General features: G+C 42.1%; 4 protein-coding genes across 13 annotated transcripts in view; 2 read left to right on the top strand and 2 right to left on the bottom strand.

Annotated features, from left to right (window-relative positions):
* Positions 1-76: 76 nt before the first annotated feature.
* Positions 77-4,408, bottom strand: LOC108603424 (pre-mRNA 3' end processing protein WDR33). Its single transcript, XM_017992230.1, has 9 exons — positions 4,276-4,408; positions 3,759-4,110; positions 3,428-3,697; positions 3,196-3,347; positions 2,176-2,273; positions 1,981-2,107; positions 1,676-1,909; positions 1,406-1,617; positions 77-1,344 (listed from the first exon to the last, which is right to left on the bottom strand). Exons 2-9 carry the CDS (start codon positions 4,038-4,040, stop codon positions 296-298), a joined length of 2,424 nt encoding a protein of 807 aa, XP_017847719.1. The 5' UTR covers positions 4,041-4,110; positions 4,276-4,408; the 3' UTR covers positions 77-295.
* LOC108603423 (neprilysin-2) lies at positions 2,759-15,613 on the top strand. 5 transcript variants are annotated; one of them, XM_017992228.1, is made up of 11 exons: positions 5,033-5,121; positions 5,238-5,349; positions 12,167-12,678; positions 12,740-12,954; positions 13,009-13,185; positions 13,240-13,616; positions 13,780-13,833; positions 14,228-14,637; positions 14,700-14,950; positions 15,009-15,195; positions 15,259-15,613. In XM_017992228.1, exons 2-11 carry the CDS (start codon positions 5,333-5,335, stop codon positions 15,408-15,410), a joined length of 2,352 nt encoding a protein of 783 aa, XP_017847717.1. In that variant the 5' UTR covers positions 5,033-5,121; positions 5,238-5,332; the 3' UTR covers positions 15,411-15,613. The 5 variants fall into 5 exon arrangements, with proteins under 5 accessions (XP_017847713.1, XP_017847714.1, XP_017847715.1 ...); XM_017992224.1 differs by lacking the exons at positions 5,033-5,121; positions 5,238-5,349 and adding an exon at positions 2,759-3,157; XM_017992225.1 differs by lacking the exons at positions 5,033-5,121; positions 5,238-5,349 and adding an exon at positions 2,760-3,157 and having other exon boundaries at positions 13,780-13,812.
* Positions 15,614-15,937: 324 nt separating this feature from the next.
* Positions 15,938-16,992, top strand: LOC108602233 (eukaryotic translation initiation factor 3 subunit F-1). Its single transcript, XM_017990281.1, has one exon. The coding sequence runs from the start codon at positions 16,030-16,032 to the stop codon at positions 16,870-16,872; it is 843 nt and encodes a 280-aa protein (XP_017845770.1). The 5' UTR covers positions 15,938-16,029; the 3' UTR covers positions 16,873-16,992.
* Positions 16,993-18,690: 1,698 nt separating this feature from the next.
* LOC108603315 (uncharacterized protein CG43427) overlaps positions 18,691-26,310 on the bottom strand; it is a 47,681-nt gene continuing 40,061 nt past the window's right edge. Inside the window, exons 2-7 of one of the 6 annotated variants that reach the window (XM_017992024.2) lie at positions 23,474-23,531; positions 21,432-22,446; positions 20,864-21,126; positions 19,891-20,801; positions 19,629-19,834; positions 18,691-19,163 (exon numbers count right to left, since the gene is read on the bottom strand). In XM_017992024.2, coding sequence (XP_017847513.1) covers positions 18,976-19,163; positions 19,629-19,834; positions 19,891-20,801; positions 20,864-21,126; positions 21,432-22,446; positions 23,474-23,518 — 2,628 coding nt within the window. In that variant the 5' untranslated portion in view covers positions 23,519-23,531 and the 3' untranslated portion in view covers positions 18,691-18,975. Of the gene's footprint in view, positions 19,164-19,239; positions 19,382-19,604; positions 19,835-19,890; positions 20,802-20,863; positions 21,127-21,431; positions 22,447-22,870; positions 23,043-23,473; positions 23,532-26,310 lie in introns of those variants that run through there. The other 5 variants (XM_017992025.2, XR_001915291.1, XR_001915292.1 and 2 more) reach the window with 5 other exon arrangements.

The raw sequence follows: 26,310 nt of genomic DNA, 5'->3' as shown, positions 1-26,310 counted from the left end.
TCGGACGATCATTGCCTATGCCAGATCTAACAGCCAAACGGATCGGATAGAATAAATTCAAAAAGGCCGTTAGAAGTTGTCTATGGATATTACAACATATGGAAAATATGTACGTGCATGTAATAATATAAATCGTTCTTAAGCATAAAATAAAGTTCACATTGCTTTGCCTAGCAGATATTTGTCTCTTCTTTGTTGTTGTATGTATGCATGTGTGTTTACAAAACGAACTTTGAGAATGTGTTTCTGTTTCTTCTGTTGTTGTTGTTGTTGTTGGTGGTGGTGGTGGGTACCACTAGAAGCGTCTATTATTATTAGAGCGGCCACGATTGCGGCCACCACCACCGCCTCCTCCTCCACCACCGCCGTTATTATTGCCGCGCCTCCGACGCTGCTGCCCACTGTGATTGTTGTTGCCGCCTTTTTGAAACTGATCACGATCACGGTCATTGAAATTGTCGCCACTATTGTTGCCATAGCCATTTTGCATGTTGGAGCCGCCAGAATTATTGCCGTTTCCATTGCCATAGTTTGTCCACGGCCCATTATTTGCCCATGGGTTGGGCCTATTCATGTCCTCGCGTTGCGATTGGTCCATGGGCGAGCCGCTGCCATAGTTCGACGGTTCATCAATGAATTCTGTTTTGGGCTGCTGGCTCTTAACTGTTAGCAGGGACGGGAGGAAAGGTTTCTTTAGCAGTAGCAGCTCACGCACACACACCAGCTGTGCGTTGTGCTGGCGCGGCTCAAAGCGAGATTTTTTGGGTGGCGGTGACACCTCGCCTCGACCTTGCGTCACTTGTGGATCCAGCGTTGGCGAAACAGACCGGGAACGCTCACGTTCGCTTAGCGGCACCACGTCGCGCAGCTCCTCCAACTTGCCCGCATCAATGTACTTGTTCAGATACTCAGCACCCTGGCGTAAGGCGGCCATTAGACGCGAGTCTGGATGCACGCGAATAAAACGGCCGTAGACAAAGATGCCGACTATAGTCTGTGGATCAAGGCCGTTCAGCATGCCGCTAGCCAATATGCCTTCAAGTGTGTTTTCGCTGATCTGCTGATGCGAAAGTCCATTGCTGGAATCCTTAGACTCACGCGCTGCAAGCTCATCGTGTATGCTAAGCACGCTGGGATCATCGGCGCGACGTGGTCCCGCCCATTGTACTTGAAAGTTTCGAGGTATAGGTTTGCTATAAGGCACCTTCTTCTCGCGGTCTCGGTCGAGCGCTGCTTTGCTGCCCGCATCCAAATCCAAGCCCGGAATAAAGCCCTTGTCGGCCGTAAGACTCTCCGTGAACTCAACTTTGTCTTCCGGACCCATGCCAGGTATGATGGCGTCATCTGCAAATAAATTTATATTTTAGAATGTTTTCAATACAATTTTGAGATTTGAGACACGAACCGTATTCACACTCATCTAAGGCGGCCAAACTAGCAGGAAGTGTATTAAGATTGTATTTGTCTCGCATAAGATCTCCTGGTCGGTTACGCGTCCAGAACTTGATAGTGTGATCGTTGGATCCAGAGCACAAAATATGGCCCAGTGGATGCCAGGCAAGTGTCCATACTATGCTATCATGTGCCGTCTCCACGCAGCCAATTTCCTTATCCGTACTAAAAATTAACGATAATTAAAATTTTGTTGGATATATTTGAAGCCGATTTAACGCACCCTACGTTCCAGAAAAGAATTGAACCATCGGAGCCACCAGAGCAGAATAGACCCTCGTGTATGGGATGCCACGATACGGAGCTGGCTTCTTTTTTGTGACCACGGAACACTTGCACCTCCTCGCGCAGATTACGTATGTCAAAGAGCTTGAGTAAATGATCACGTGAAGCCGTTACTAGCCAATTGCCATTGTCGTTCCACTTGAGATCCATTACAGTGGACTTGTGAGCATGACTGAAAAAGAAAACCAGTTGTTTTAGTTTTAGTTAGTTACGTGCTTTAGATTGCTAGTTTAAGTTACTTACAGTGTGGCTAACGCAATGCCACTCTTTGGATCCCAAATTTTAATGGGTTGCTGATTATCCTTGCTGCCACTCACGATCATGGCTTTCTGTGGATGCCAGTGCACGCATTTAACGTCCGCGCCGTGTCCTAGTAGTAGGGGCAGAGCATGGGCTCAATAAAATGTTGAATTTAGATGAGATTGGGCATTTACTTACCACGTAGCACTCGTTCCTCCTGACAGCGCATAAAGTCCCAAATGCGTAACGTGCCGTCATCACTGCCGCTGACAAATTTGCTGTCCGTCGGACTGAAACTGCGCTCAGTTGGAATTTTTGGATTCAGAATGGGTTTTCGAGTTCAAGAGACAGACAGCGAGTTTAGCATATGGAAACGAAATACAAATACAGTATGCGTGCGTGTGTGCTTGTGTAAGTGTGGTGAGTGTTGTTGTGTATTGTGTTCAGGTGTGGTGGGGGCTCAAAGATGTGGTAAGCAAGAGGTTCTCGACAAGTTGCCAGGCGGAATGCTCTTGATCTACCCTCTCCCGCTCCCACTTGGTCGGCAGGCGTTGTTTTTTGAATAAAGAAAAACACTCGAACCCCCGAATTTGATAGAAAACAATTTCGCTAAAAGCATTTTATTATTTTTGGTGTAGCCTTGGAACGCGCAAATAAAATTGTGCAACGATTTGGTTTTTATTTTTCGTAATTCTTGTCAGTTTTCGTTTATTGTTTTCTTTAAGTGACACAAATTCAAATTGTTTAAATCAATTGAGTGCATATTAATGCACAAGTTTTGTTTCTTTCACAGTCTTCAGTGTTAGGCATATCACAGTATTTATTTGTTGTTAAACTTAATGTTTTTGACTAGAAAATATGTGCAATCTTTTTAAGAATTGAACGCGCGCGAAATGAATTCTTGTCTAACTGTCTAACATGAGTTTGGGAGACCTGGCATGTTGCTTAATAGACGGCTTTATTTTTATTAAATTGCAACAGCCCCCGAGGACAAACAGATAAAGAAAACGAGAGAATGAAAGGAAATGGCTTGGTAAACTTGTAAATTTGCGAAAATGATAAGGAGAAGAGCGTTAAAAGAATTGCATGCTAAACTGCAAAAACGTAACTGTAAACGATCTAAACTTGGGTGGTTCGGTGGTGTTGGACTCTTGCTTGCGGCACCGGCAGCTGCTAAATGGTAAATACAATCTGACAATTACAATCATTAGGCAATACCTTATTCCCCTAATCGCCTCCTTGTGCGCCTGATACATCTTCACGTTGTTCATGTTCGATTGCCAGTACTTAACATATCCGCCATGGTCACCAGTCACCATCCAGCTGTCGTTATGTGACCACACCATCGTCCGTACTGATATATCGTGTGCCTTTAAAGACGAATTCAAAAATAAATGCACATTACTTATAACAGTTCAACATTTATTGTTTACTCGTGGGTCAAGCTCACCTGTAGAATGGTTTCGAAGTTAAACGTCAGTCCATTCCAGAGTGTAAATTCGCCGGAACTGGCACCGGTAACCAATCGTCTGCCTTCGGGCGTCCAGGCGAGCGTAAAGATTGGACAGCGCATTTTATTTGTGGCTGTTTTGACAAAACGCGTTGTTATAGCATTTGCTGGATTATCAAGGTAACTCGAAGGCGGCAGCATTTGTGGCACATATATGCTATCCGGTTGCAGAGCCAAACGGTCTCGGTGATCGCGCTGCCAGAGGCGTGTCTGAAAACAATAAGTAGCATTAGCCACTGCACACTATATAAAAGAAAGTGTGTGCGCTTACCTCCAATGCCTTTATAATGGACGCATTATAGTCCACAGTCTTTCGCATAACACTCTTGCGCAGACGTTTACCATCAAAGTCATCCTGGGACATTCCAAATGGTCGTTGAAAACCACCGGGCATAAAGGGTTTGAAGTGGTTGTACCCCTGCTTGTTTGCTCCATGATGCGAGTAGTGCCTGTAGTGTTGGCCGCCCATATTGGGTGGAGGCATCGATGTGAAGTTTGTCGCTAGCGCTGACGGCGCCGTCAGCAACTGTGGCGGTGGCTGCGACAAGTCCATTGCCCTGATTTATGTTGCTTGAACGTAGCTTTAGTTACCTTTGCTGGCTTTTTTATTTCCAATCTCGCCTCTGTATTAGAATAAAATGTTTTTATTAAATTTAACGAACTAGTCACTTGTTCCATAGCCTAATTTCCATAGCATGAAAGCAGTTCATTAGAACATGCACCGACACGGTCTTATAAAAGTTGATAAGCTGTATTATGGTGTGTATATATTGAATGTGTATACTTTCCTTGATGTCTAATACTAAACCATCTTATTTAACAACTTGTATGCATATTTACAATTATTATTTTATTATAAATACACTATTATTTTTAGCAAAACAATGTAGCGTGGATTTTCGCGTTAGACTTTTGCAAGGTTATCGATTGTACAGCCGATTTATATTTAGAGCGGCAGCAGTAGAGAACAAGTTCGATTAAGATACTCGTAAAATGAACGAACGAACTTAGTGAGCGATAGTTTTCCTATTGCCCATAAATATATAAGTGTTGTGTAAGTGCATAGAACTATTTTTGTATAATGCGGTTGTTTTTAAAAGCTCATATTCTAAACGCGAGTTTTAAATAATAATTAAATAAAGTATGAGTATGAGGTCATGCTTAGATTGAAATTGCACTAATTATTTACAAGAACTATTTATTTCTGAATGACAAGCTTATGCTTATGTACTTTCCTTCTCTTGAACCCCTATTTTTTAGACTGCAGCATACTTTTCTATATTTTTAGAAATTACTGTAAAGATATCTCAAAGTTTATAACGTAATTACGCGGGGCCTTGCAGTTTCTGTTTTATAAAAAGGTAAATAAACTTGAGATTGATTGGTTGTGTAATTTAGAGACTCACTATCTGCCTGCGTTAAAGTGTTTGCGATAGTAGTGTTTGAATTAAGCATCTGTTGGATATCGATAGTCGCTAACCCGGGCTTGAGGCGACCAACTTTTAAATACAGCTGGCGCAGTGTAATTTTTAACAGTTGGTTTTCGTTCGTGCTTGAGTTCATACTAACGCTGGACAAGTGATAAGATACTAGTTTTAGTGGCAGTTAAATCCGAATAGCTGCGTGAGCGCTATGTAAATATAAACTAGTGGTTTCTTTGAATTGTTTGGAGACTATTGAATGTTTTTGCATTTATGCAACTTAAGCACACATGCTAACTAAATGCAATTCATTTATGTCTCTTTAACAGCTAAGCAGCGTCTCGTTAACGTTAACTAAAAAGAAAAGATAAAAGTACTTGACGCGTCCAAAAGAGTCAATATTGTTAAAACGGTTAACATTAACATGCAAACAGTCATTAAGTAAGTTGTTCGTCTTCTGTGACATTCCCTATACTTTGAATACACATATGCATTCATAAATGCACTTGTGCATTCAATAGTACACCCAATATATAACTGTAAATATTTACAAAAAGTGCGAGTATTGTATTTTATTTAAATTTTAGCCGAGTCAATTTCACTTGCCCTACCCTGCCCATAGCCATTCAATTTTATAACAAACAAAACACATAAAAAGAAAAGAAAGTTGCGCATATTTATTAAAAACACGTTCCAGCCAGATCAAGATATGAGTTCAAAAACAAAAACTGGCTTTCAGCTAGCTGACTTCTTTAAGATGCTATTTTTAAATTATTAGTTACTTGTTTAATACGCAAACCAAGAGATTTGGCAGCTTTAAAATAATTACTTTTTGTTTCAAAGCCAAAACACAGTTGTTCTGTATCTTTTAACGCACGCGCATGTTTTTGGTAATTGTCTATATTTTAATAGTTATAATTACAAGATTCAATGTTTGTTTAAGCTCTAATGACTGGTATTTGTTTTTACAACTTGTGCAATTATTAAAAACGTAAGCATTGCAATTGTTTCCTCGTATTTGTTATAAACATATGAGTTTATTCTCACGTTTAATATTAGGCGCTCTCTAATTAACCAGTTGCGTTTCGATTTCACATGCACAATTGCTCAATTCTTATAATCTTGAGGTGAAGTAAAGGTACTTAACAATTTGTTTTCAGTTTTCCTAGGTTAGTCTTTAAGCTGTAATTTAGCCAAGACAGCAAAAGATAAAGCCGCATTGAAACTTTTTGCTGTTTTCATTGAACGTTTTTTTTTTCGAGTTCGTCTGGCAATGAGTTCTTTTTGTTTAGTAAGTAGAATCTCTGCATGATTGATGTTTATTTAAAAGGCAAATAGGCAACGCACAATGAAAAGGCTTTGTGGGCTATTTCCCAAATAAATATCACACCTATCATGCATCGGGCCATAAACGATGAAACTTAGTCTTACCGGTTATACAAGTTTGACTAATTCTGAGTCGATTTTTGGCATTTGTTTGTTTATTTTTTTGCGGTATTTAGGTCAACCAAAATCAACGAGAAATCAGCCAAGAACCAAACTGTTCAACGCTTTGGGCCGAGTTTTCATATTTTGTTGCATTGTTGTTTTTTGTTGCAACTGTAGTTGTTATTGTTACTGCTATTGTTGCTGTTACTGTTGCGTAGTTGCTTATTTGCTCAAATTGCATAATTAAATGCACGCAGACCTTAACGTGGTCAACAGCCACTGCTAACTCCAATTATGGTCAACCGCTTGGCCATGCGATTGCGTTTTCTTTGCGTTTCTTTTTTGCTGCCTCGAAGGTGAAGCTTTTGCGGTTTAACTATGGCACACTGCCACGCCCCCAAAGGCGCACTAGCTTGCAACTTAGCCCTCACCCATAGCTCAAGCAAATATGCCTAAACTATGAACATATGCAGCCTGTTGTGCCTTGTGGTTTTAGTTTTAGTTGTAGGTTTTAGCTTTTTATGGAGCCATGTGGCAAATTAATTAGCTGCCTCTCTCACTTTCACACACTCGCACTAATTGTGGGGGCAATAAACCGAAAATAAAATGTAAACAAACAAATTGTTAAACTATAACTTTAGCTGATTGCTGAACTTACAAAAGGCTACAGCTTTTTTTTTTACATATTTTACAGGTAAACAAACTCATGCATTGCAATTTTTTAATGTTTAAGAAGTCAAGTGTTACTCTTGCCTTTGTTTGGTTTGAAATTCTTAAGTGTATTGCATTCAAGTGCATTGCTTCCTTATGGCCAACACTTGTTTATCATAAATCATTGAAATCCAGGCCAAAAGTAAATGCTGTGCCCCAAGCCGATCCGATGCGATGGTGACTCGCTTAATGAGGATCTGTACAAGATTTTAGAGCGTGTAGCGCACGTAATAGGCCCGGTCTTTGACTTCTTGTTGTAAACGGCTTTATTACTCACATCGTCACATAATAAACAACAAGTTGAGCGTAATGCGGGGCATTTGTCGAGTCAGTGATTGATGAGGCTACACAGAATTATGTGAGGCCCACTCTCGTAACTTTTACTGGAATAAAAGAATTACGTGAGTGTCGTTTGCTTATAATTGCGATGATTTGTTTGTTGGCGGCAAATTCGTACGTGGCGATTAATTCAGGCACGCGCGATCCTAACCAAGAAGCGTTTAAGTTAACGGCTACTGCCCCATTAGGGCTCAGTGATCTGTTTAGTTTGCATTCACTTTAGGCCTTACTTCAAAGAGCCATAAGGTCAGTGTTAAAGAGAAATTCTGTTGGCCTTTTTGTCACACACAAATGCTGAATGCATATGTAATGAATTTGCCTTGTCATGGCTGAATAATATTGCTAATATTGCTGTTGGGCACTCATCCAAGAAACATATTTCGTTAGCATGCAAAACGCAACTCGCAACTCGTAATGCTCAATGAAAAAATCAGAGTGAGACATTTTGACAGACGGCCTACCTTGGCGTCCGATTTTTATATATGTATGTATATGCACATGCATAACTATTTTTTTTTCATTTGGCAACCCTGCCATATTACCGTTATTTATGTGGCTACCCCTGAAGCGGGGCAAAGGCAATTGCAATTGTCGCCGCCGCACTTTGGCATTTGGTTTCCGTTTCCGTTAGGCTTTTTCCTGCCCACCTGGTAGCCTATTAAAGGTTGTACAGCAATTGGAGCAACTGCAACTGCTGCCACGCCCACTTTCGCTTTTGCAGCTTGCTGCTCTTTGCATCTATTGCGCACTTGGGAAGGGCTTCCTGTTTGCAAATTGCGCGTTTCCCACTTTGAGTTAAGCAGATTTTTATTTTTCAATAAACAAAATATGCTTTGCACAAGTAGAGGTCAAGTTAAAGCTGCATTAATCCTAAATGCACTTAATGGCAGCAACAATTAAAAGTTACTTTGTGCAAACATTTAAATTAACTAGACTATAATATACACTTTATTAGTGTATTTGGGCAATTAGAAATTTAATTGTTGCAGTTTGTCGAGCTAGACAAACTGTCGCTCACTTTGTATTATTGGCTGGTCAAGCTTAATATACACTTTATGCTATTTTTATTTCGAGCACTTAAGTTCATTTTTGTTGCAATTTTATAACTAACTACAATCGATGCACTTTGCCTTTATCTCGCTCGCTCAATCTGAACTGTGGCTTGGCTCTTATGTTATCAGTGAATTAAGTTTATGGCTCATATGCGTTGCGGCGGCTGCATTCCCGACAGTCTTAATGAGCGCGCACACGCAGTTGCTTAAATGATATGACAGCTCTAATATTTCGAGCAATTAAAACAGCGACTACAGCAACAAAAGTCGACACGAGCAGCAACAAATAGCTGAAGCAGCTAAGTTCCATCTTATATCTCAAGCGCAAGTGAAGCGAAATTAAAATGTATTAGGTAATTGCGTCTGTGGCACAAATTAACACTTGGAAGGCAATTTGTCGTTGTTTGGAGCTTTACTATACGTAGTATATATGTATAAACGTGCACATGTATATATCAGAGCAGCAGCAGCAGCAGCAGCATGAGCAAACCTATTCAGAAAGTGAGAGCCCCCATAGGGCCGTAGCTAACAAAGGCCAGCCGAATTGACGGACCATCCCAAGTGTTTGTTATTACCGTTTTTACAACTTTTTACAACAAGCCCCAATGCGATTTTGTAAGCTAATGGATCTGTCAGTTGCTGACAAACCACTAAAATTTATTATTACTTAAAATGAGTCAGTTGGCCGACAGATATTTCTTATTTTGCAACAACAATAGTTGTTTATTTTTAGAGTTAGGCACATCAATTAAGTGAGTAAGTTAAACACAATGGGCAATTAATAGTGGAGTAAGTGTATAACGTAGTCGTGTAACTTCAAAGCTTTTAAATGCTTTAGCCAGGCCAACAGCTTGGAATAACGGAAGCACAAATGCCATACGCATACAGCTCATTATTTCAAAACAATTGTTGTTGTCACACAAATGTATGATAAACTATAAATATTATAGCCAAAGCCAATGCTTGGAGTCAATCAAAGCTATGCATGCTAATAAAGCTGATGCCAAAGAAGATCAAAAACATATTAAAAAATATATATATAAAAATACAAACAAAGACCCTAAAAGTAAGCAATGTTGCCAAACGTCATACACACACACACACACAGAGACACACACATGCAGCACACACCTGAGTGTGACGGCAAAAGTGTCACGTCAATGGCAAAAACGCCGCCTGCACTTGACACATTTATTGGGCAACACGGAGACAAAAGCACGACTTGAAACTGGCGCCCATTGACAAGCTGTGCCCTCCGCCTTACCCTTTGCACCCCCCACGCACACAGACACATTTGTATAAATTCAATAAATAATACACATACGCGTTAGTGGCAGTGCACACACCCCTAAAAGTAAGCTTAGGCTTAGGGCTACAGTTTGAGATGCTTGGTTATGATGCTAAGCATGTCGTCTGCTGATATCGCTGCTGATAAGAAGCATCCGCGAGGCTGCTGCTGCTGCTGTTTGTGGTGAAGTCGATTGCATAACCCTGACACATGAGAAAATTTAATAACACAATTGTATCAAATCCTAACTATGAATGAGGTAAGAGCTTCGTGGTTCGTGCATTGCATGCAGCATCCGGAGATGTAGGTAAAAGAATAACTACACGACCTACAACATCGTTAGCTAATGCCTGACTAAAGCTCAAACAGCTTGACTAATAATAGCATTTAATAAAAAAAATTAAAGATTTCATAATTTCATTTACAAGTTCAAACAATTTCAAGTTTGCTTGCGCATTTCCGATTATTGTTACTAGTATTACTTACTGACGTCTTTTTTAAATGTCGTTCAACCTTTAATAGGTACTAGCTACATATATTAATAAAAATGTACAGCTTAAGCGCATTGTTTACTTTTAATCACATGCATAACTTAGCATTGTTTAACTTTTTGCTGCGTGTGTTTAAACCAAATCAAAAAAGCAACAAAAAATGTATTTATATGTCATTAGTAATTTAAACCTGTTGCTGCTGCTGCTTTAACCTGTATATTAAATTTATGGCTGTGTAACTTATTATTAATCATAATTCGGTCATCAAGGTTAAGTTTGCCAGACGAAATGCAGAACGTGCAGCAGTAGTTAATGAACTCGTCTTAACCAAGTCCGTTGCACTCAACTGCACTTGGCACTAGTTGTGTATTTTTTAAAAAATAATATTGCTAATGACTGATAAATATTAATATATATCCTGTTTTAAAAGGGAAAGCACCTGCAACTGTTTAATGTGCCTTAACTTTTCTCAGCATGTGCCCATTGTCATTTGGCCTAATGACGCTGAGCCTCAATATATAGCTAGCGTGTTCTATTTGCTATAATCGTACGTCAACATCACCCACAGGTTTTGCCACATTAAACAAATTAATTATTGTCATGCAAATTGCATTTATTGTTGTTAAATTGTTTAGCCATTGTTTGGGCTGTTAGATTAAATTTGGCGATGCCAAACCTCAATAACTAAAAAAACGAATTGTTTGCAACTCATTTTGCAAGGCAGCGCATAAAAACAAACATAAACTTAAAGAATATTGAAATATAGCTTAAGCCATAAAAATTCTTGTTTAATGTGTGCTTGCCCAAAATAATTTGTGCTGGCCTTGGCAGCTGATAAATTAGTTTTGGCCAACGCTAAGCCAACGCCGCTTTTACTCTATCATCTGCTGTAAAAGTCGCATCGACTATATGCATATAGATATTAAGCAGTTGCTATATTTAAACAATTCCCCTACACGTGTCAAGTGAGGTTTGTGACTTTCGGCCTCATAGGCTGTTTTTTATTATTTTTTTTTGCATGTAATCAACAGATACTTATACATATGTATATATGTGTCTATTTATAGAGCGTGACTTAATCGCTCATTAAAATCATCTCTTGGGCTCCTGCAACGCAAATATTTTTTACTAACTTCAGCGCGCATTATGATTTTTATTATTTGGATCGTAATTGAAGCGTGCAAACTGTACGGAAATGGTTGCCAACTAAAATATGGTCTATCATTAATTTGTATATGAACTTTTTGTGTGGGTAAATTGTTTTGTGTAAATAAAAAACACACAGACGAAACTTTACTCAATTACTTTGTAAACTGAAAACCAGTCGTACCTATTTTTATTCAAACAGCATTTTTTTTTAATTTGTCCAACATGCATGCAGCTATTGGCCAATTTGGTAGGAAGTTGCTAATTAGGTACACTATGCAGCAAAGTTTAGTATTTTAAAATTCCGAATATGCTAAGCCTAACACAGCGCTACTTTCTCTATCATTGAAGCCGTTATGAATATTCTATTTGATGGCCGTAAATTTGAACCATAGTTGGGAAATTTGCAAAAGTGAAATTCTCACAGTAGCTACGTCTGGTTGGCTAGTGTGGCTATCAGTGGGCAGCAGAGAGGGATTGTTGATAAACAAGTTTAAAGCTAAACCAAGACAGAAGACAAACGAGATGAGCAACGGGCGCTGAAGTTAGAGCTCGCCGATGTCAAAAGAAAAAAAAAAAAGAAAAAGTGAATTGATTATAAATGGCGACAAATGCGTTCGCATCGATGTCAATGGCATGAGCAAAGCTATGCAAAGAGTCATGTGGGGAGGGAGGGAGTGGGGGAATAGTGAAAAGCACTTTTACTACGCACGTCGCGGCGGGGGCGCCGCTTGGGTAAATTAAGATTTATGAATGTCTTGGCTTGGATTTAATTTGTTGCTCATTGCGTCTGTTTATAATAGGAACCCCAACTGGTGGCGTAGACGCACCAAGCTGGAGCGCAGCCTGCTCATACTGAGCAGCATACTGTTCCTTGTTGCCGCCGCTGGCTTTGGTCTCTACGCCTACGATGCAGTGAAGGCCAGCAGCCATGGCAGCATGGACATGCCGCCAGCGGCGCCAGAGGCTACGGCCTTGCATGGCGACAGCACCACGATGAACAAGGTGCCCAGCGCCAGCAAACCCAGTGCGGAGAGCGTGTGCCTGACCAAGGAGTGCATACACACCGCCTCCACTGTGCTCAGCAAGATTAACTCCGAGGTGGAGCCCTGCGACAACTTTTACGAATTCGCCTGCGGCAGCTACGTGGAGCAGGAGAACATACCCGACGACAAGGTGTCCATTAGCACGTTCTCTGTCATCTCTGACAAGCTGCAGGAGCAGTTGAAGGACATCATCACCGCCGACCGACCAGACACAGAGCCCAAGCACTTCCAGCTGCCCAACTTGCTCTACAGAGCCTGCATGAACAAGAGTAAGTAGCTCGACGCAGGCCACACTGCGCATTCAAACTAACTATCGTTGCCCTTGCTTAGCGCTCATTGAGACCTTGGGCCCGGAGCCGATTACCAAGATAGCCAAAAGCTTGGGCGGCTGGCCGTTGCTGGTGGGCGACAGCTGGAACGCAGACAATACTTGGAGCTGGCAGGAGCAGGTCAAGAAGTTCCGTGGCGCTGGCTTCAGCATGGACTACATCATTGATTTCTCCATTGGCGTCGATCTGCAGAACAGCACCAAGCGCATCATAGACGTAAGCTATATAATATATAATCAAAGAATTATATTTCATTTGCTTGCCTTGCAGCTGGATCAATCCTCTTTGGCACTGAGTCGCGAGTATCTGGTCAAAGGCTTCAATGAGACGTTGGTCAGTGCTTACTACGACTATATGGTGGACATAGCGGTGCTGTTTGGTGCCGAGAAGCAGCAGGCCAAGGAGCAGCTGCTCGCCTCGCTCGAGTTTGAAATGGCGCTGGCCAATGTAAGCGCGTAAATAAATTGACTTTGAATCTTAGACTCATGCATGCTTTGCTAGATCTCTTGGCCCAATGAGAAGCGTCGCAACTCCTCGGAGTTGTTCCATCTGCGCACGCCACAGCAGCTGCAAGCGGCGTATCCTTATGTGCAGTGGGTGGACTATATGAATGCGCTGTTGCCCGAGGGGCTGAACATGAAGGATGATGAGGTCATCAATCTAACAGTGCCGTCGTTCTTCGAGGAGCTGGGCAAGCTGCTGGCCAAAACACCCAATCGCGTGATTGCCAACTATATGATGTGGCGCATCCATGCCTTCTCCATTGGCTTCCTCAGCGAGGAGTTCCGCAAGCGGCAGCTGCAATATGCCACCGCCTTGTCTGGCCGTCAGGAGCAGGAGGCGCGCTGGAAGGAGTGCGTCGATATCGCCGCCGGCAGGTCAGTGCTTAAGACTCTGCTGTTGTCCTCTTAGGTCTATTGGTTTAGCTGCTTTTAGTTGTTTTTTCTTTCCTTTCGTTGTTCTCGAATATGGCAACTTGATCAGCATGTTTTTGTTTTCCTTTCCTTTTGTTTCGTTTCTTTCTTCTTTTAAACCTTGCAGTGACTATGATGCTATCGAGGATGGTTCTTCTAGGTATTGGTGTTGGATGAAAAGGCAAAGTTCATGATTTTAGCTTTTTGGTCATAGCAAGCACCCATAACCACATGAGAATTATGCACGAATATCGAATATCGCTCGCCCATGCTGAGGGCGCTCATATTCATATTTTTGTCTCATCAAATTTAGTTATTGTAGCTTTTCTCCAGCTAAGAATAGTTTAGACTGTGCGGAGAACATACTTGCAGACTAGTTGCATTGTTTATTATTTTATTTTATTATTTATATTACTTGTTAGGGAAAACAATTGCGAGCTTGATTAACCATTTGAATTTTCATTTCATGTTTTCATTTGCATGTGAAATCTCTCAAATATGCGCCAACCACATCGACATGCACATTAATTGTTAAATGACTTTACACCCAAATCAAATAATTGTTGAACTATCAGCCTTGGCATATCCGTGGGATCGCTCTATGTGCGCAAGCACTTTAACCAGGAGTCAAAGTCGCAAGCCTTGGATATGGTTTCGGATATACGCGGTGTGTTCAACGATATACTCAATGAGGTCAACTGGATGGATGATAAGACCAAGAAGGAGGCCAAGGAGAAGCTGCACAAGATGGCCACGCACATTGGCTACCCCGATGAGATGCTGGACAATGAGAAGCTAGCCAAATACTACGAAAAACTCAATATTAATCCCGACAAATACTTTGAGTCCTTCTTGGGCATGAACATCTTTGGCACTGACTATTCGTTCAACAAACTGCGTCTGCCCGTCAACAAAACAGACTGGATTCGTCATGCACGTCCAGCTATAGTGAACGCCTTCTACTCCTCGCTGGAGAACAGCATACGTGAGCTTAAAGCCCGTCAAGCTTAAACCCAGCGCATTAATCTATAATCCTTTGTTTTGCAGAATTCCCCGCTGGCATATTGCAAGGTCACTTCTTCAATGCCCAACGACCAAAGTATATGAATTATGGCGCTATTGGTTACGTCATTGGTCACGAGATTACGCATGGCTTTGATGATCAGGGTCGTCAGTTTGATGTGAAGGGCAATCTGCGTGATTGGTGGGCACCGGACACCCAAAAGGCCTATCTGGCCAAGGCCCAATGCATTATTGATCAATATGGCAACTACACGGAGCGCACTACGGGTCTTAATGTAAATTCAAGATAGCAACTGTTTGCATTCGTAATTTAATTTGTTGCCTTATCTTCAGCTGAACGGCATCAATACTCAAGGTGAGAATATTGCCGATAATGGCGGTGTCAAGGAGGCCTATATCGCCTATCAACGCTGGATTGAGAAGCACGGTGCAGAGCCCAAGCTGCCTGGTCTGGACTACACACCTCAGCAGATGTTCTGGATATCGGCTGGCCAAACCTGGTGCGCCAAATATCGCAAAGGTTAGCATGCCACATTATTAATATCAGATAAACTGGACTCAACTCAACATTTGTTACTTTTAGAATCTCTGAAGATGAGAATTACCACTGGCGTGCACTCACCATCGGAGTTCCGTGTGCTGGGCCCATTCAGCAATGTCAAGGACTTTGCAAAGGACTTCCAGTGCCCAGAGGGCTCGTTCATGAATCCTGTGCAAAAGTGTGAAGTCTGGTAGAGTTGTTTATTAGTGGAAATCGCTTATAGTAGTATTTCCGTATAAAATATTTGAGTGTTTTTAGAAAACAGTAAAAAACAAGTAGGCCTGTATTACACATGGCGATTCTCTCACGTAGAAATACCATATTATGTACTATTCCTAGTGTATTTATGCGAACAGTGCATAATCTAAGGAAATTATTTAATAAAATTTGTTTTTATGTACGCGTTTTGTGTGTTTTTATTTATTCGGGCATGAGAAATGTAAACATAAAAAGACTTAAGCAACGAACACTGTGAGCATATGTCGAGATCGCTGTCTCAGTTATTTTTAAAACATTTAAGAACTTTCTTGTTTTTATATATGTATTAAACTAAATCAATCAATGCCCCGTATTATCAATTTCAATAATTTAATTTAAATAAATGGTAATATGCAATGTACGTTACTCACTTTTGCTGTTGAGTGAACTAGCTCAGTTCACAAGCTAATAAGTTACGCAGCCCTGAGCATCTGGTATTTATTTTTATAGTACGGCCACACTGAAGAAAGTCTTTTCGCGCAGCGTGGCGATAATAAAGTGCCGAAATTTTGCAATTATTATTAATTTGCTGCATTTACAATAATTATATCAACAATGTCGGCACTTAATCTGACCGTGCGCGTGCACCCCGTGGTGCTGTTCCAAGTTGTGGACGCATTTGAGCGACGCAACGCGGATTCTCACCGAGTCATCGGCACACTGTTGGGCTCTGTGGACAAAGGTGTTGTGGAGGTTACCAACTGCTTCTGTGTGCCTCACAAGGAGCACGACGACCAGGTGGAGGCTGAGCTGAGCTACGCGCTGGACATGTACGACCTGAACCGCAAAGTCAACGCTAATGAGAGCGTAGTTGGCTGGTGGGCAACGGGCAATGATGTGACTAACCACAGCTCCGTCATACACGAGTACTATGCACGCGAGTGCAACAACCCAGTGCATTTGACGGTGGACACTTCGCTGCAAGGCGGTCGCATGGGCCTGCGCGCCTATGTGTGCATCCAGCTGGGTGTGCCTGGCGGCAAGACCGGCTGCATGTTCACGCCCATACCCGTGGAGCTGACCAGCTATGAGCCCGAAACCTTCGGTCTGAAGCTGTTGCAGAAGACAGTGGGCGTGTCCCCAGCTCACCGCCCCAAGACAGTGGCGCCCATGCTTGATCTGTCGCAAATTTCGGAAGCATCAACAAAACTGCAATCGCTGCTGGACCTTATAATCAAGTACGTGGATGATGTCATCGCACACAAAGTGACGCCCGACAATGCTGTGGGTCGTCAGCTGCTTGACCTGATTCACTCGGTGCCGCACATGTCCCACGAGCAGTTCACCCAGATGTTCAACGCCAATGTGCGCGATCTTCTAATGGTTGTCACACTCTCCCAACTTATCAAAACGCAACTGCAGCTCAACGAGAAACTGACATTCCTGCCAACGGCTTAAAGATGTGCAGCAATTTGGGTTTTAAGTCAGATTTAAGAGCAGAAGTTGATTTTACTTTCATATGTGTATTTTGCTATCCGCTGATGCGTTTGTTAATAAAGTGCTCAGATCAACAGTGTACATCGTTTCTATTTGGATAGAATAAACTATTGCATACCATTAGGTGCTGCAAAGCACGGGCGGTCCTCTCGAGAAGATTGGCCATAGCTCAACAAGATCAAGTCGGGATTCCAAATTTTTTGGATTCCGGCACTCACAGGACGAGACTCTATCGATTGGCATCAAAAAAATATGGGGTCATCTAAATTTCCATTAACTTTGAATTTTTCAGCATCAGCCCGCGAGAAAAGTGGTCAAAATCACAAAATGCTCATTATCTCCGAAACTACAAGGACGATCTGGATGTCCTTCACCCAGTAGATAGTACTTTTTAATAGGAGTCGTTTTCCACTAATTTCGTCCTGATCCTGTCAAGAATTTGGGAGTTATAGCCGTTTTTCTGTATTCGAAAAAAGCTGTTTTACTCAGCTCCTGAAAGGACTTTCGTCCTTTGAGTTGTATATTCTGAAAGCTCTCAGTAAGCATCCTTGTAGTCCTTGCAGTTTCAGAGAAAAAGGACAATTTGTGTTTTTTGGCCAATTTTTGCGACTAACCCCCTTGAAATTTTTTCAAGAAATTTTTTTGTGCAATCCCGGATATCTTGGTATGCAATTCGATAGATATAATGTCCAGGATTACGAAAATGCATGACCTTTTGGAATTGGAAGGATAACGAAGGAGCAGTAGCTAAATGACGCCAGTTTCGCTTGGAAATTTGCCATTGTAAAAGTAAACAAAAAAAGACTTAGGCAACGAACTGGTTAGTAATCATTATTGTGCAATCCTGGATATCCTAAAATGCAATTCGATAGATTTGATGCCCAGGAGTATGAAAATGACTGTCCTTTGGGAAGGCCATGGACGCGCCTTTGATTACTCACAACTATTTAGTTGAAATATGTATTTTATTTATGAACTAAACGAAAATTCAATTTGCCTTTTTACAGAAATAAAATCATTAACATATCGAGGATATATGTATGTTAAATTGTTATCTAAAATTAATGCGCATAATAAGCACTAAATATGTTGACAATATCCAGCAAAAGTGTTCAACATACATATGATAATAATGCTTAGTTATAATAAATAAGAATAAGAAAATATGATATTTAATAAATATATGTTATACAAATAATAACGACAATTAGAATTTAAATCGCTTTCTTTATATATGCAGATATGTATGCACATATGTTTGTATTGTATTCTCTTGTATGTATATGTATATCTATGTATTGTGTGTATATAATTTTAGGTACATTGGGTACGTCGTAAAGGTTTCATATGGTTAATAGCTGGGTTTTACGTATCAAAACATAAACAATTTTCCACTTTAGGTAAACAAAAACTTTAAACATGTGTCTGTGTATGTGTGTGTGTTAATTTTTCTGCTAATAGACAATTCAGCGTGGATTAGTAATATTTTACAATTATTGTATAACGAATGAAGCTTGCGTTGTTTTTTGTTTTTTTTTTTTTTTGTTGGCGCTTACTTCAAGCAGCATTAACATCGGTAAATGAATTTAAATCTAGATAATAATATACAATTTCAAAATGTTTAACAACACTCAAAGAATTATGTTCAATCAAGTTCTAAAAGTTCTTTTGTTCAAATCTGACTTTTGACATTAGAGAGCTAAGTTTATGCAAAATTTACGTTGCTTGTATATAGAATATGTGTATATAGGTATTGTATACATATATAATATATATAAAAAATTTAAAATCTGAATCAAAAACATGGTTACATATCGTACTATATATAGCTATGTAAAATTTTCAATGCAATTTGCAAAAAATTGAACGTCGGCAATTAACATTTAGGCGGAACTCTCTCTCTCTGCATATCGATATTGACTTTATGCTTAACATTTAACATATGTATGTATTGTATATGTAAATGTAGATGTATGTAAAATCTATGTACGTGTACTTATGTGTATGTTTATAACAACAACAATCAAATTTAAAATACAACAACAATTGAAACTGAATCGCTGGTTAAACGCAGCTGAACTTGATGCCATCGTCGCTGGAATAACAGTTCTGGCAATGCAGCTTATGATTCCTGACGCGAACATCGGTGCCGTTTAAGCCATCGCCCAGTTGCACGTGGCAGACGCAGCACTTGAAGCAGTTGATGTGATAAAACAGCAGCAACGACTCAATAATCATTGCGGCACCGCGACCTGCGAATAAAGTAAATAAAAGTAATAAATAAATGCAATTTAAAACAAAAAGCTGCACTAGCTAACAGCTAAGTACCTGCTAGGCAGTCATTAAATGTAGCTTGTAATAAAAAAAAAAACACAGTTAAGTCTTTAATCAAGTCTTTTAAATTACACCCAGACAATATATTTGAGCGCCTTGTGCACTTGTCGACAATTATCGTGGGTGCAGCCCAAATCTGTGACAGACATGTTAAAGCAAAGATAAAGAGAGTATAAGATAGTTTAGAGTATGAGCAGGTTACGATTGGTAATGAATGTGCTAAGCTAGAGACTGAAGTTGAGTTTGATGCTTGCAAACAAATAATTATGCATGAAAACAAGACCTAAGCGCTATATAGTATATATATGCATATATAGTGAGAAGAGTTGATAGAAGAAGAAGAAAAGAAGCACACTCACAACCAACGTAGTAGCAAAGTTTACCTAATTCGTCGCCACAATGGGAGCATTTCTTCTTGCCACTAACGCTAAGCACTTTATCCTGATTGCCAATGCCGGCAAGATTATTGTTGCTGCTGCTTATAATGTTGCCGTTGCTGTTGCTATTGTTGTTGTTGCTGTTGCTGAGTGCTGGCTTTAAGCCCATACCGTTGCCATTTAACTGACTGTAGTTGCCGTTGCCATCAAAGCTGCAAGCAAATGTTTGTTTAATTAATTAATCAATTCGTGGATTGGCTGCACTTACCGCTTGCGCTCGCCTATGCCCTTGCTCTGCACACGCTCCGTAAGCGTTTGTATAATGGAATCAGGCAGTGGCTTGCCATTGGATGCAGGCATGGAGCGTCTGTTTAGCTGCAACTGTTGCTGCTCGAGCAGGCGGCGATGCTCTGCCTCCTGCAGCAGCCAATGATTGGGCTGTCCATTGTTGTATAACGTCTGGCCATTGTAGTCAGGCATGGATTTGCGCTTGGACAGCCAAGCAGCATCGTTAAGCAGCTGCCGTTGTTGCTGCTGCTGTTGTTGTTGTTGTTGCTGCTGCACTTGCACCCAACCATCTGTATACTTGGGCTTGGGTGTAGCGCTTAACGCCAGCAGCGTATTGCGCGACATGTTGCTCAGATTCTGCGCCGATTGATGATGATAGGCTGGCACACTGGCCAGTGGCGCTAGCGGTGCGCCTGCAATTTTAACCAAGGAGCCGCCGTAAATGTTGCTGCTCGCACGCTGGCGTGTGCTCACTGCATAGTCCGGCTCCAGGCCATGGCCATTGCTATTCAAATGCATTGCGCGCAGCGGTTTGGTGGGCGGCGTAGGTGGCGGCAGCATGTGGCGTTTGCTGAACTCGTTCAAATCCGACATGGACTTGCGATAATCTGCATCCATTTGTTGGTACTGCTGCTGTGGCAGCGCTGGGCGTGGCGGCAACTGTTGCTGCTGCTGCTGTGGCACATTGGCATAAATCTGTTGCGCTTGCTGCGGCTGCGGCGGCTGAAAGGCGGACAACATGCCATTGCCAATGCCCAGGCCATGATGCAAATCCTGCAGCGAGCGTCGATTGTTCGACAGCATCATCATCTTGGCGCCCTGCTGCAGTTCGCGCCGCGCCAGATTCTCGCGCAGCAGCAGATTCTCGCGCTGTCGCTTCAGCTCCTCCTGCTGCAGCAACAAAAAAAAAGTTAAGCAAATAAATAAAAAGTTAATTTCATTGATCAACATACCGAAAAGTGCAACAACTCGCGCTCTACGCGCAGCACTTCGCCTTGTTCGCGTATCTTCTCCTCAATGGACAGCATCTTGGCGGTGGCTGTGGCTTCCAGCAGCGTCTCGTTCTGATAGATCAGCTCGCCATGCTGTGGTGCAGGCTGCTGTGGCGGCGGCGGTGTTGCCTCCGATTGTGTGTCGTTCTCCTCTGAGGAGTTCGTATAGTGCTCGCTGCTCTGCCGCGAATGATTCTCCGAGACGCCAGAGTCGCGACTTTCACCTGAGAAAACAAATCAGTTGAATTAATATAAAATGAAAAGCACAAATGCACATCGATCTGTGCTCAATAATATATTGCATCTTCTGAGTCGGCAGCGCTATTCCAATTTACAGGCAATCTCTAAGTTGAGCAACATTTGTTGCCTCTTCCGTTTTCTGGGCACGCACTAAACGGATTATTTATACTTAACCTCGCTGTCGCGCTCTGCTGCCCGCTCCCCACGCTCATTGCAAGTGCTTTGCTCATTTGCTCTTGTGGCCGTTTACCCCACCCTGCACCCCCCAAAATGGGGGTTTGGCACTCACCTGTGTCCGAGCTGTCGCATAGCCCCGCCTTAATGTAGAGCTGCTTCTCGAGTCTGCGCTCCTCCTGCAGCAGCTTGGCCATGTCTGGCGGCGGCGCTACTGTCAGCTCCAGATAGCTTTCCATATCGTCGAGCTCTGCGTCCGTTTCGATGCCCAGAAAGCTGGAGCGCTTGTTGCGCAGCTCCTTCTTGATGCGCTTGGTGGAGTTCATGCGCTTGATGGGCGGCGATGGCTGCGACATGGGCGTGGCAAGCGACTGATTGGCCTGCACCTGCAGCTGACGCCGCGTGCTGCTCGAGATGGTCTCATAGGTATTGTCCGACGACCAGGTGCCGGTGTCGAGCTCATCTAAAGCTGGTGGCTGCTCCACAGGCGGCGGTGGTGGCTTCTCCTTGGGCGGCTCCATGGCAGGCGGCGCGCCACTGGACGTACCCGTATAGAAGACATCGATGTTCTCATACACGGGTATGGGACGCAGATGCTTGGGTGCATCGTAGTAAGGCTCGCTGGCCTTGGGCACTTGGTAATAGGGCTCGGGTTCGGCTGCTGTTGCTGCTGCTGCTGCTGTTGGTGTTGCAGCTGTTGTTGTGTTGTCGTTTTGATTGTCGCTGTTGTTGTCGTTAGTGTTGTTGTTGTTGTTGCTGTGTGTTTGATTATGCTCGTTATTGTTATTGTTGCTTTTGCTTGGAATGCTTCGTCTGTGGCTTCTTCTCGTTATCATCGTTATCGCTGTCTGTTCAGTATCTACTTGTTGCATAGATATGCTCGAGCTGATGTTTTCATAAATGGGCTCCCTCTGTTGCTCCGGTTTGACTTCCTCCAGCTGCTGCTGCTGCTCCTCCTTCTTCTTCTGCTCATCGGTTTTATTTGGCATCATCTCCACCTGCTCCTCCACATTCGTCTTTTTAATGCTTTGCGCCTGTTCCACCTCCTGCTCCTCCTTCTGCTGCTGTTCTTGTTGGCTGCTGACCTCCTTGTCTATGGCATCCAGCGCCAAATCAAGAGCTTCGTTGATCTGTAGAGCGTAGAAGCGAGCAAAGCGGCATAGAAGAGAAAATATTGCACAGATTTTAATTAAGTTAGCTTACAAAACAAAAGTGCAAAAGTGATCAGCGAGCAAACAAATAAAATTGTTAAATTATAAAAAACAAAACGCAAACAAAACACAAGACAAATAAATGATTCCAATTGCTGGAAGACTGGAAAGCTTTAGGGCGCTAACAATCAATTCGATGGTTGCACTTAGCTTTGCAATAGATAAGCAAATATATAAGTGTATATAGTTTAGTTAAATTTATAACAACAATTACATTTTATGCCAATCAAGTTTATGAAGATGACAGTGCTGATAAGCAGCGTAGCCACTTGGCTCAAGTGCTAATGTATTTAACTAGAATTTCTAGGAATTTACTGACCGGAATTCGAATTTCGCTGCTTACCATTTCGTTATCGATCAGAATGCTATTTGCTAAATTGGCGAGCACTTTTTATTATATAGCTGGAGTATTTAGATGCCCATTGGGGCATTGGTTACTCTGATTAGTGCTAGTTATACGACGAGTGCTATAAAGATAATGAGCTAGCCAGATAGGCGCAAAGCGAACCAAAACAGTTGAAAGACCAAAGGCAACTGAAACGCAACTGCTGTTGCGCCCCCACTCATCAGTAGATAAAGCAAATGCGAAAAAAAGAACAGAAATCAGATAAAGAGAGCGCGCAGCTCGCATGGAATGATATGTATGAGTGTGAGAGAGAGCGAGCGGGGGTAGCAGCTCGAGCGCCCCGAAGTGTGCAACGCTGAACTGAAACCTCACGCGACGCTGTAAGCGCTAATGAGTTGCTTAGGTTGTAACTTTTGACACTTTAAATGCGGTTTACAAATAGAGGTATATATATAAATAAAATAACATGCAATACGAACAAAACAAAAGCGTAGCAAACATAGAATATAGCACATAAAAAAAAGTAAGAAATAAACCAAAACTGTTTTCGGGTTGGGTGGGAGAAGTAGAAATTTTTTAGATAGTTATACAACCGCTTACCTCGAAAATTGTATACTTGCAACAACTTTTGCTGGCAGTAAGCATGTAAACTAGTTAACTGCATTAATTTTAATGCAATAGCATTTTATAATTTATACAATTTAGCCAACAATAGCGAGCGCAAGGCATGTAAGAGAGTAATGAGCATAATACGATAAATACAATTATATAGATATAGATATACAAGACATAGACTTAAACTAAATTGAGAACCATAACCAGCGCACCCGCTTACTTACGCTAAAGCATCTGTATAGGATAGGAAAGAACAATAATAAAAGACAAATGGTTACAAACAACAAGAGCGTATACGCAATAGACAGACACAATAGAAAGAGACAGCACGCGCACACACACACACACACAACAACGTTCTTCAATATGCTAAATTTCCATAACTTACACTAAGAGCATCAATGAACTCACTAAGCTAATAAAATTCATAAAATTGTGTTTCAATATTACATTTTAAAATAAATTTTGCAGTATTTAAAATTATAAACATTTTTTTCATACAATTTTCAGTAGTGTATTATATTTTTGAAAATGTGCATTTTATAAATGCAAATGCTTATGCACAAACCAATTTTATGCTAGACACAAACCATGTTGTTGCAGCCCTGTTGCAGCAACATGTTGCAGTTCGATTGCAATTCTTTTTAAATGAACTCTAAAAATTACACAAATTAAAAACTTATGAATTGAAAATATAAATGAATAAAATTTTAGAATATATATAAAAATATTGTTCATCTGTTTTCTAATAAAAATAGTACGCGCCTTGCCATAAAAATATTTCCTAACTGCATGAGAATTTTAAAAATTTTGTTTGTGTGTGCGGCGTGATTGGGGCGGGGTGTGTGGGGTAGGGGTGTTCACATTTGAAACTTGCTACGCGTTTTGGGCACGTTCCTTCATTTATTTATATTTTTGTCGCTTGTTTTATCCATAAAATAGCACAACAATTTCTTCTTGTTATTATGTATTAGATTTCCTTTATTATTTGGTATTTCGAGGTTTTTTTTATATTTGTGTATTAAGTTTTCTTTTTCTTTTTCAGCACGCTAAGCATATCGTATATTATATATAACCATAAAACATAGGTTCACATTTTGCATTTTACATAAATAAAAAAATTTCGATTTTTTTACATAAAAATTGTTGTTGGTTTTAGTAGCAGATAATAATAGAACAGAAACAGTAAACGAAATAATAAGCAACTTGTAGCTTACGTAGCTTGAGCCCCCACAATAGAAATGTAATAAAAACAAATAAAATAAAATCAAGATTATAACTTGAATATATAAAAGATATACATAAGTAAATCAGTAAGCTGCATAAATAAATTCGAGTACGCGTTGCAGTTTCGAAAATGAATTCGAATTCGAAAAATTGTTGGAATCGCGTAATTTGCTTTTGAGTATTCCTTAGCTCTAGTGTCCTGCACCAATCACCACCTTGAGTTGCCCCTCGGCATTCGCTTCGAGCTTGTTGAGCTCATCATCCAGCAGATCGCTTATCTCTTGGGATAATGCCTGCTCCGTTGTGTTCTCCTCCAGAATCTCATCTGTTGTAATCGTTTTGCGTATTTCGATATTAACAGGCGCTGGTGTCTTGGGCAGCGGCGGTGGCGGCGTCGCCTCCTCCCCCCCACCAGGTAAATAGAAACGCGAGTTATCCACGCGCACAAACTCTCCATCGGCATTGACCACATCGACGCCACTGCGCGTGCTGGTGAGCACCACCTTGGGCTCGAGCGTTTCATTGAGCGTGGGATGTGCTGGCTGCACCTTCGACGCTTCCTCGTTGTGTCCAAAGTTGCGACGCAGAAAATCGAATATGTTTTTAGTTTTCTTATCTTTGCTCTTCTCTTTCTCCTTTGCCTTGGGTGAGCTTGGCGGCGTTAGCTGCTTCACATTGATCTCCGTTTCCACCAGCTTGGTGCGCGCTATCAGCGGCTGCTCCACTGCTGCTCCAGCGGGCATGTAACCCGTGCGTGTTATCGAGTCCGTATTGGAGGCGGATATGCAACAGGGCTTGGGTATGGGTATCTTGGAGCGGCGTCCCAGCAGCGGTGTGCCGGGCGTGGAGCTGCTGGGCGTGCGCTGTTCGCTGGGCAGCGAGCAATTCATCATTTGGCTGCTGGCCAAGCGCTCCTCGGCTATGATCTGCTCACAAGTGTCCATCAGCGCTTTGGAGTGTGCGGCACGCGCTTCGTCAATGGACTCCCTGGATGGCTTGGCCGCCTGCATACCATCGCAGCGCAGCAGCTCCGCTTCGCTAACATCCTGGTAACCAGTGGCGGGCACAGGCTGCTCCTGCACATCGATGCGTGAGCACTCTGGCTCCTGCGCTGGAGCCAGGCAATCCAGAAGACCAATGCAAAGCGCCACATCCTCTGCCTTGGGTGTTGCTGGTGCCGCCGCCGGCGCCATTTGCTGCTTGATGCCATCAACGGCGCGTATTTGCTCCTCGCTCACCAACTGGCAACCAGTGCTGGGCAGCTTGGGCAGCTGACTGGCATCGACTCTATCACAAGGCAGCTCCTGCACCGCCAGTTGCTCCAGACGCTGCAAATCCTCAGCTGCCAGCGTAAATTGCTGCTTGGCTGACTCCTGCTCCAGAAACTGCTGACAGAGCTTGTACTCGGGCACGGGTGAGCGTGGCGAGGTGGGCGACGTGGGCGTGGAGCTGGCCAGCTTGAACAGACTGGACTCGTTGGGCGTGCAGATGCGTAGCGCGGGCATTGCAGCGGGCGCGCTCAAATGCACAGCTAGAGAATCGTTGGGCGCCAGCGGATCGCTGTTGGGCTTGGCCACAGGCAACGGTTTGGCCGC

This window comes from Drosophila busckii, chromosome 3R (assembly GCF_011750605.1).
Source record: "Drosophila busckii strain San Diego stock center, stock number 13000-0081.31 chromosome 3R, ASM1175060v1, whole genome shotgun sequence".
NCBI lineage: Eukaryota > Metazoa > Arthropoda > Insecta > Diptera > Drosophilidae > Drosophila > Drosophila busckii.
The sequence above is the reverse complement of the archived record's forward strand: the minus strand, read 5'-3'. Positions and strand labels throughout refer to the sequence as shown.